The sequence below is a fragment of the Poromitra crassiceps genome, assembly GCF_964638095.1.
Source record: "Poromitra crassiceps genome assembly, chromosome: 7".
Taxonomy (NCBI): domain Eukaryota; kingdom Metazoa; phylum Chordata; class Actinopteri; order Beryciformes; family Melamphaidae; genus Poromitra; species Poromitra crassiceps.
In genome coordinates, this window is record NC_139628.1 from 56,364,387 (window position 1) to 56,374,955 (window position 10,569).

At 47.1% G+C, this 10,569-nt stretch overlaps 1 protein-coding gene across 1 annotated transcript in view; it reads right to left on the bottom strand.

Annotated features, from left to right (window-relative positions):
• The window catches only part of svep1 (sushi, von Willebrand factor type A, EGF and pentraxin domain containing 1), a gene marked incomplete at its 5' end in the record, with an annotated part of 271,175 nt that overhangs the window by 72,895 nt on the left and 187,711 nt on the right, over window positions 1-10,569 (bottom strand). Inside the window, 8 exons of the mRNA XM_083640220.1 lie at window positions 1,521-1,682; window positions 1,925-2,086; window positions 3,952-4,185; window positions 4,607-4,840; window positions 5,790-5,895; window positions 8,304-8,425; window positions 9,150-9,341; window positions 9,716-9,847. Of these exons, the coding sequence (XP_083496346.1) occupies window positions 1,521-1,682; window positions 1,925-2,086; window positions 3,952-4,185; window positions 4,607-4,840; window positions 5,790-5,895; window positions 8,304-8,425; window positions 9,150-9,341; window positions 9,716-9,847 (1,344 nt within the window). The remainder of the gene's footprint in view (window positions 1-1,520; window positions 1,683-1,924; window positions 2,087-3,951; window positions 4,186-4,606; window positions 4,841-5,789; window positions 5,896-8,303; window positions 8,426-9,149; window positions 9,342-9,715; window positions 9,848-10,569) is intronic.

Consider the following 10,569-nt stretch of genomic DNA (forward strand, 5'->3'; position numbering starts at 1 on the left):
CATTTTTAATACTGAATGAATGTTTAATACTAATGTTATGTTAAATTATCTCTGTCTTAACCTGTTTTCACAGGAAAAGAAAATTTGAAAACATACAGAAATACCCATTGTAATAGGTGAGCACATCAATAAACTATGTGTCATATATTTATTTAGGTAGAAATTTAATTTTTGATGGCACAAGGGGTTTCTGGTCCAATTTTTTTGCCGCGAAAACTGCCGTGCTTAATATTGTTTGGCCCGCGACTCCTTATATTCTTCTGTATGCGGCCCACAACCCAAAATGTTTGGCCACCCCTGATCTACGCTGTCATCCTGTATGGTTCTGATCTATCTCCGCTGTCATCCTGTATGGTTCTGATCTATCTCCGCTGTCATCCTGTATGGTTCTGATCTATCTCCGCTGTCATCCTGTATGGTTCTGATCTATCTCCGCTGTCATCCTGTATGGTTCTGATCTATCTCCGCTGTCATCCTGTATGGTTCTGATCTATCTACGCTGTCATCCTGTATGGTTCTGATCTATCTCCGCTGTCATCCTGTATGGTTCTGATCTATCTCCGCTGTCATCCTGTACGGTTCTGATCTATCTACGCTGTCATCCTGTATGGTTCTGATCTATCTCTGCTGTCATCCTGTATGGTTCTGATCTATCTACGCTGTCATCCTGTATGGTTCTGATCTATCTCTGCTGTCATCCTGTATGGTTCTGATCTATCTCTGCTGTCATCCTGTATGGTTCTGATCTGTCTACGCTGTCATCCTGTATGGTTCTGATCTATCTGTGCTGTCATCCTGTATGGTTCTGATCTATCTCTGCTGTCATCCTGTATGGTTCTGATCTATCTCTGCTGTCATCCTGTATGGTTCTGATCTATCTCTGCTGTCATCCTGTATGGTTCTGATCTATCTCTGCTGTCATCCTGTATGGTTCTGATCTATCTACGCTGTCATCCTGTATGGTTCTGATCTGTCTACGCTGTCATCCTGTATGGTTCTGATCTATCTACTCTGTCATCCTGTATGGTTCTGATCTATCTACACTGTCATCCTGTATGGTTCTGATCTATCTCTGCTGTCATCCTGTATGGTTCTGATCTATCTACGCTGTCATCCTGTATGGTTCTGATCTATCTACGCTGTCATCCTGTATGGTTCTGATCTATCTCTGCTGTCATCCTGTATGGTTCTGATCTATCTCTGCTGTCATCCTGTATGGTTCTGATCTATCTCTGCTGTCATCCTGTATGGTTCTGATCTATCTACGCTGTCATCCTGTATGGTTCTGATCTGTCTACGCTGTCATCCTGTATGGTTCTGATCTGTCTCTGCTGTCATCCTGTATGGTTCTGATCTATCTACACTGTCATCCTGTATGGTTCTGATCTGTCTACGCTGTCATCCTGTATGGTTCTGATCTATCTACGCTGTCATCCTGTATGGTTCTGATCTATCTACGCTGTCATCCTGTATGGTTCTGATCTATCTACGCTGTCATCCTGTATGGTTCTGACTCTCACCTCCACACTCGGCCTGGCCCACTGCCCCTCTGGTCACGGTGGAGGTCTGGTCAGGACAGACCGCACACTCTCTGGCGCCGAACCCGGCCTGGAAGTGACCCAGCGGGCACGACTCGCACGTCTCCAACCCGTTTAGCGAGTGACTGCCAGGCCTACACTGTCCTGTAAACACACACAAAGGACCACACCATGACAAATAAGAAAGGGTTAGAAAGTGAAAATTGCATGGTCAAGTTCAAACACCTGAACCCAATGGGGTGCAAGTGTGTGTGTGTGTGTGTGTGTGTGTGTGTGTGTGCGTGTGCGTGTGCGTGTGCGTGTGCGTGTGCGTGTGCGTGTGCGTGTGTGTGTGTGTGTGTGTGTGCGTGCGTGTGTGTGTGTGTGTGTGTGGGCGCACACGGTACCTTTGCACTCGGCCATGCTGCGGGAGTGCAGGTATGCGGTGGAGGTTCCTTCGGGACAGGACTTACACTCCAGCTGGCCTTCGTGGTCCTGGAAGGAGCCCAGCCAGCAGCTCTCACACTCGTTATACTCCAGAGAGAAGTAGGTCCCCACTGGACACTGGACTGCAACAACAGCACACACAGTCACATCGTCTTTTTTTTTGTCTCTCTGTGTTTTTAAGGATACCTCAACTGGAGTATACATCAAGCTCAAAGATAGACAATACAATAGTTATCTCTCTACTTAGGAGACAAGATCTATGTAAATAACTTCACATCTCTCATAAGCTGAAAGAAAAAAAATACTCTTTATTTTTTATTTTAATTGTGTAAACTTCACCTCGATCATTTCAATTAAAAAAACTATAATAATCTTGAATTGTCAATAATGCACCTGAAAACGGTTTACTACCACAGTCATTACCACAGATAATGTTTCGACACACACACACACACACACACACACACACACACACACACACACACACACACACACACACACACACACACACACACACACACACACACACGAAAAACAAACGTTTCCCAGCATTTCATCTGTTTCCTGTGAGCTGATGGTGTGTCCGCGGCGTCACTGAGGGGGACAGCTACAACTATGGAGACATGGTCATGTACTCCTGTCCTGTTTTAGCCTGAGCATACTTTGTCTTTTTCTGTGTGAGGACATTGAGAGTTAGGCCAACCAGAGCCAATTTCCCTGTAATGTATGTGTTACATGCCTGGCTTTGACATGAAGGTGCTGATTATCATGCCAACCTGTCTTTAATTTAGTTTAGTCATTCAAAAAAAAGCGATAAAATGCATTGATGACACAAAGGAAATACGGTACTAAAGATCTTTTTTAAATATAATTTTAACATTAATGAATTTTAAACATTATTACTGTAATGCATTCATGTGAAATTGACAAACTGACCGAAATAAATGATTGACTTACTTACTACTTACTAAAAAGAGTATGCAGCTGAGATCAAAACAAAAATGGGTTTTATACAAATATCTCACCTCAAAACAAACAAAACGACATAAAACATCAGCAACAGTTTGGATAGCTAAATGTTTTTTCTTTCTTTCTTCCTCCGATACATGTGCAGTCGCCAGCCACTTATCTTCACCTGACAGCAAGGAGTTTCACGGGGCAGCACGTAGCGCGTGGGAGGATCACGCTATTCCCCCCAGTTCCCTTCCCCCCCCCGAACAGAGGCGGCGCTAGTGCAGCGACCAGGACTCATACTAGGGCTGTCACTTTTTCCCAAAATAAAGTTCAAACGAACTTTAATTGCCCGCAAAATGTTCGAATATATTCAAAGTTTTTTGGTTATTTTTTTTTATTTTTTTTTGCAGGCCAGGCCAACGGGCATCGGCCCGACGTGCCCGATTATGCAGCCCGCGCCTGCCGGTTACATCGTATAAATATATATAATATAATATCAAATATTAAAAGAATATAAAAAAAAATCCTCAGCTGTCCTCATGGTCCAGTCAGTCAGCTCCTCTCCGCTGCTGTGTTAGCTTGGACGCTCACAGTCACAACACTGCCTCACAAACTTGGCTGCATCCAACTTGAGACAACATTCCAGACCCTGGAGACAACCTTTCTCAGAAGAGACTAACGCGACAAATCTGGAACTTTTTCTGACATGGGATTAACATCACCAGCAAGCAGCAGTTGGTTAATTTTGGTTAATTAAAAAAAAACAAAAAAAAACAGGTCAATTATACATTTGAACATGCCCTCCTCCCCCACATTCGAAGTTAAATTCGAATTTGGAATAAAAAGTGACAGCCCTAACTCATACCTCATACCTCACGTCTGACCAAGCCGGAAGTAGTAGCGCTGCCGGGAATCAAACCCGGGTCTCCGCGGTAAGTGCTTTGACATCTACACTAGCGAGACACCCAATAAAAACAAGCTTGAACTGAATGAACATCCTGTACAGTCATTTCCTGGTGAGTTCATAACTCACCGCACATCCTGCCTTTGAGCACGGAGCCCGGCCTGCAGAACAGAGAGGCCCTCCTGCTCTCCAGAGACTTGGGATCGGCCACGATCATCTCCGACGACACGTGGAAGCTGGACAGCGGCTGCCTGGCCAGTGTGCGCTTCAGCCGATTGGTCAGCTGCTCCAGGGTCCGCAGGAGCCTCTTCTGATTGGCTACCTCCACCGAGTCGTTCCTCGACAGGGGCAGAGGGATGCTTGCTGGGAGAATGGGCACAGCTTAAAGAACTGTTCTGTCGTTCGCTAACACACACGACAGCAACAAAAGACTCGACCGGTCGAGTGCCACCCTCGCGTCACCAGGCTCTCTTCCCGAGGAGAAGAGCCTGGTTCCGGTTACACTTGAATTACACCTCTCGGCGCGGATCCGGCCGAGCCAGAACTGTAAACCGGATACACCGGATACGTGCCACATTGTTATCGTTCCCCCGTAACTAGTCGCCATCAAGGTTTTGTTTGATGTACTATGTCACTTTTTAACGTTGGTCACATGGTGTTATCAGGCTCTAGCCAGCTAACGTTAGCTACAGATCTTTTTTGGAGCACTTTATAGAAGCCTAGCGGGGTGAACGATGAGCACAATCCAGTAATTAGTAAGACAGTAAATGCCCTTTCATTCTACCTGTGACGTTGAAGAAGATCTGGATCTTCTGGTCTCTGGTCGGGCCCGTGTACTTGCGTCGCCTCTTGGGGGGGCTGCGTTGGGTGCGCAGGCTGCTGTCCTGCTGCCTGGCGGGGGGGCTGCGTCGGGTGCGCAGGCTGCTGTCCTGCTGCCTGGCGGGCCGCCGGCCGTCCGTGGCGAAGCCCGAGTCAAAGTAGGCATAGTCCTGACCGCTGTTGCCCCAACCCCCTGGTCCTGAGACAGAGGAGACAGACAGGGAGGGAACTTCAAACAGCTACTCCAAAATGCTTCACTCAAATGAAGGAAGGACACTTTTTGACATGAATGAGAGATGACATGCAAAGATGTATAGAGACAGACAGACTGACTGACAGACAGACACACAGACAGACAGACAGACACACAGACAGACAGACAGACAGACAGACAGACAGACAGACACACAGACAGACAGACAGACAGACAGACAGACAGACAGACAGAGACAGACAGACAGACAGACAGACAGACAGACACACAGACAGACAGACAGACAGACAGACAGACAGACAGACAGATAGACAGACACACAGATAGACAGACACACAGACAGACAGACAGAGACAGACAGACAGACAGACACACAGACAGACAGACAGACAGACAGACAGACAGACAGACTGACAGATAGACAGACAGACAGACAGACAGACAGAGACAGACAGACACACAGACAGACAGACAGACAGACAGACATACAGACAGACAGACAGAGACAGACAGACAGACAGACAGACAGACACACAGACAGACAGACAGAGACAGACAGACAGACAGACAGACAGACAGACACACAGACAGACAGACAGAGACAGACAGACAGACAGACAGACAGACAGACAGACAGAGACAGACAGACAGACAGACAGACAGACAGACAGACAGACACACAGACAGACAGACAGACACACACAGACAGACAGACAGACAGACAGACAGACTGGCTGACTGATTTATTCTGGAAATATTAGTAAGTACTACTAGTACAGCATCATTAAGAAGTCCAGTACAGTAAGTAGTATACTACTAGATTTATAGAGAAATAATAGAAATAACAATAGAAGTATTATCTAATGTGTAGCGCATGTTAGTCAGTTAGTGAGGGTTTTTAGTGAAGATTCCTACGCACAAATATGAATCTTACCGATAGCGAATCCGTTCTCGTAGTCGTAGTTGTACTCCAGACAGTGACCCTGTGACATCACCTCTAGCTTGCAGGCTACATCATCGCTGCTGCAGAGGCTGGGCAGCTGTGGAGAAGAGGGGAGAAAACAATGTCAACTCTCTCGTAACGGACAAGCCCGTCTTTTATTGTCACACGAACACCACAATACATGCATGCGGCCACAACACACTCATGCTGACGGTGGCCGGTGAAAAGTGTCCTCTGCATTTAACCCATCCAGGCATGTCCTTTCCTCCGAGGGGCAGGCCAGGAGCAGTGGTCGCTTTTTCTTTCCAGCGCCCGGGGACCAACTTCGGATGTTGTCGTCACTGGTCGGATGACGATGACGATCTGATCTTCTGCATGTTTTTAGTGGGGGGGTTATATACGGAGGAACCCCCTGGGGGGTACGGGGAGAACATGCAAACTCCACACAGAGAGAAAGGCCCTTTCGACGAGATAACCCACCTGGGCAGTAGGCACTGAAGATATGGGGGGGAACACAACCACAGCGCCCACAGTGTCCCAGGCGAGAATCGAACTCAGGACCTTCTGACTGTGAGGCGACAGCTCTACCACTGAGCCACCGTACCCCGTATGTGTGTGTGTGTGTGTGTGTGTGTGCGCGCGTGTGTGTGTGCGCGTTTATGTGCATGCGTGTGTGCGCACGTGTGTGTGTGTGCGCGTTTACGTGCATGCGTGTGCGTGTGTGTGTGCGTATGGGGGGTGGTTTGTGCCACTGACGTGCGCGCGCGCACGCACGCGCGCGTGTACGATGTGTCTGTGTGTCGTGTGTTTGGATTATGGCATGACACACAGACACATCGTGCCGCGCGCGCGTGCGTGCGCAAGCGCGTCAGTGGCACAAACCACCCCCGGGGTTGTTTGTGCCACTGACGTGCGCGCGCGCACGCACGCGTACATGCACGATGTGCCTGTGTGTCGTGTGTTTGGATTATGGCATGACACACAGACACATCGTGCGCGCGCGCGCGCGCGTGCGTGCGCGCGCGTCAGTGGCACAAACGACCCCGGGGGTGGTTTGTGCCACTGACATGCGCGCGCGCATGCACGCGTGCACGCACGATGTGTCTGTGTGTCGTGTGTTTGGATTATGGCATGACACACAGACACATCGTGCGCGCGTGCGCGCGTGCGTGCGCGCGCGTCAGTGGCACAAACAACCCCGGGGGTGGTTTGTGCCACTGACGTGCGCGCACGCACGCACGCGTGCATGCACGATGTGTCTGTGTGTCGTGTGTTTGGATTATGGCATGACACACAGACACATCGTGCGCGCGTGTGCGTGCGCGCGCGTCAGTGGCACAAACAACCCCGGGGGTGATTGTGCCAAGTTTTGGGCCAATCAGAACACTAGATTTTAGACATGCTCCGATCACCACGAAATTCGGTGTGGTGGTAGCAGCTGCTCACCAGAGGACAGCCGACAAATTTTGTGTCTCGACGCCACTCATTTCCCTTCAAGATGGCTGCACATATCATAAAAGTGCCGCATCGGGCCGATATTCTGTCAGGGGGCGGGCCTACCCATGGACGGCTTTTAACGGTTACTATAAACTGAATATAACAAATTATAACAAATACTACTTTTTGTTGAAGTACTTATCCTTTTAAAGCCTAAAAAAAGGAGGCACTTCCAACACCTTGGGCTGATTTCTGGAGTTATATCAATCTGACAAATCCATAATGTGTCCTGGGATTCCCTTCATATCCATGTATCTATCCATCTGTTTCTTCAACGGTGGATCTGAAATGGCTTATTTTTGAGTACGGTATGTTGCTCAGCACAAGATTCCAACGCGGCGATGTCTCACTCATGATGACCCCACGACCGATAAACACTGAGCACGACCAGGAGGCCGCACTTTTTAAGCCTGAGCTAGATTTGAGCAGCTTTTGGCTGACCCTATGGCTGACTATGACCCTGGCAAAACCATTGATCCTAATCTAGTGTTCTGATTGGCCCAAAACTTGGCACAATCACCCCCGGGGTTGTTTGTGCCACTGACGCGCGCGCACGCACACGCGCGCACGATGTGTCTGTGTGTCATGCCATAATCCAAACACACGACACACAGACACATCGTGCATGCACGCGTGCGTGCGTGCGCGCACGTCAGTGGCACAAACCACCCCCGGGGTCGTTTGTGCCACTGACGCGCGCGCACGTCAGTGGCACAAACAACCCCGGGGGTGGTTTGTGCCACTGACGCGCGCGCGCGCGTGCACGCGCGCGCGCACGATGTGTCTGTGTGTCATGCCATAATCCAAACACACGACACACAGACACATCGTACACGCGCGCGTGCGTGCGCGCGCGCACGTCAGTGGCACAAACCACCCCCCATATGTGCGCACGTGTGTGTGTGTGTGCGCATGTGTGTGTGCGCGTTTACGTGCATGCGTGTGCGTGTGTGTGTGTGTGCACGTGTGTGTGTGTGTGTGTGTGCACATTGTACTGTAGCCTCTCACCATGCCTCCCAGCTTAGTATTGAACTCCCCCGCGAATGACTTGACCAGGTCCACATCGTCACAGCGGGACGCTTTAAAAAGCATCTCGAAGGGCTTGAAGCCGTTGTTGGCTACGCGGTTCACTGGGGACAACAAAAAGGACATTATACTATGCGGCCTGCTACATAGGTTGAAGTCGTTGAAGCAGTTTTGAGATGTCAAGTCAAGTCAAGTCCAGTTTATTTGTATAGCACATTTCATACACAGAGGCAATTCAAAGTGCTTCACATAAAATGGTTGACAGGAAAATAAAAGAATAAAAGAAGAGAATAAAATGGACATTTAAAAGCATCACAACAAAACTTTATAAAAAGTGCATTAAAGGAACACTCCGCCCATTTTCAATCAGCTTTGTATCATTAGAACATCAGTAGTATATCAGAAAACTGTAAACGGTTTTGAAGTCTGTCATTTAATTTGACAGTTATTGAGTGTTAAAGTGTGGACCAGTGACATCACTGGTCCACACTAACTCAAATGAATAACTCATTAACTCAAATCAACTCTCAATAACTGTCAAACTAGATGAATGACTTTAAAACCGTTTACAGTTTGAGAGTTGATTTGAATTAATGAGTTATTAATTTGAGTTAGTGTGGACCAGTGATGTGACTGGTCCACACTTTAACACTCAATAACTGTCAAATCAAATGAGAGACTTCAAAACCGTTTACAGTTTTCTGATATACTACTGATGTTCTAATGATACAAAGCTGGTTGAAAATGGGCGGAGTGTTCCTTTAAGATGTGTAAATTATGGCTCAATTCACGAAAGACAGAAGGGTAATATTGCCAGCAGCCGCTCACCTGAGCAGTCGGGTCTGTCTGGAGAGTGGGGTGGGTCCCACACACCGTTGTAGGCACAGAAGTAGCTGTGCACGGCATTCTGGGTAAAGCTGTAGCCCTCCTTACAGGAGAGCGTGCAGTTAACGCCCTCCTCCTCCTCAGAGCACACAAACTGTCCGTTCACCGGGACGTACGGCTGCTCGCAGCTCGTGCCTGCACACACAAAGGCAACGAGCACACGACATTTTGCTTTTAGCACAATATTGACTAAAACTACCATAAGGCAACTTCATACCAAAAAATCCTATTGTATACGTGCAATATGAGATATGCAGAAGCATGCACATATTGTGTAATACTAGAAAGAAAGAGAGAGAGAAAGCCATGGAAATTGGTTCGGTCTAACAGTAAATGGTAAAAGAATACAGCAGAGAAAAAAATTAATATATACAAGATTAAAGCATTGAGGTGATAAAAAAAAAAAAGCTCAACTAATATGCAAACAATATATTTTACAGTACATGGAAGGCAAAAAATAAATAAATAAATAAAATAAAAAATCCATGATTCGTCTGTCAGTTTGCTACCGTGAACAGTGATGGTGAGGTTGCAGATGCGGCTGTTTCCTGCAGTGTCGGTAGCGGTGTACTGGACCAGAGTGTCTCCCACTGGGAACAGAGAGCCTGCTCTGTGGCTACCAGTCACTGTCAGACGGCCACCTGAGGGAGAGACGTGTTGGTGATGACCAGTGTTGGGAGTAACTAGTTACTAAGTAACAATGTAACTAATTACTCATTAACACTGGTGATGACATTAAAAGGACATTCATTCATCGTGCTGTGATTATGAAATAACATCACCATAGCACACATTCATAGTATCATCATAAGTACAGCAAGAAAATTAATTAGAGTTAGCTAGCACTACCAATACAATGACATGGTCGAACCTAATACTGTGTTTGTAATGATTTGATCTATTTTTTACTAAAGTCAGCTTTTTGGGGAATTGAGATAGTTATACTAGATAGATATACTAGTTGACTTTACTACATTTTATCACGCATTATTATCAGTGGTTGCTTCATCCTGTGCAGAACATGAACGTTATATCATCTTCATTTGGTTTAAAATATTGTAATTCAATATTGTCCAGTTATATGAGCTATGGGCAGTGGACATGTTAAGAGCAAAACATTTAGTTGCGTTGATCACTACAATCAAAGGCTTTCAAGGTGACTCTGTCAGAGTATGTACAGTTTTAAGATAGTGTCGTGTTGCTGGTATTGTAGTTATCCTGCAGAGGGCAGTCTTGAGCCATGTATCAGCACTGAATGAGTGACTGCTGGTAAAGCATAAAGTGAAGCTAGGTCATGTTAAACAGGGAGATCATGTGTTGACACGGGAGTGCTGTGTCTCTGAGCATCACATGGCAGCAGGAA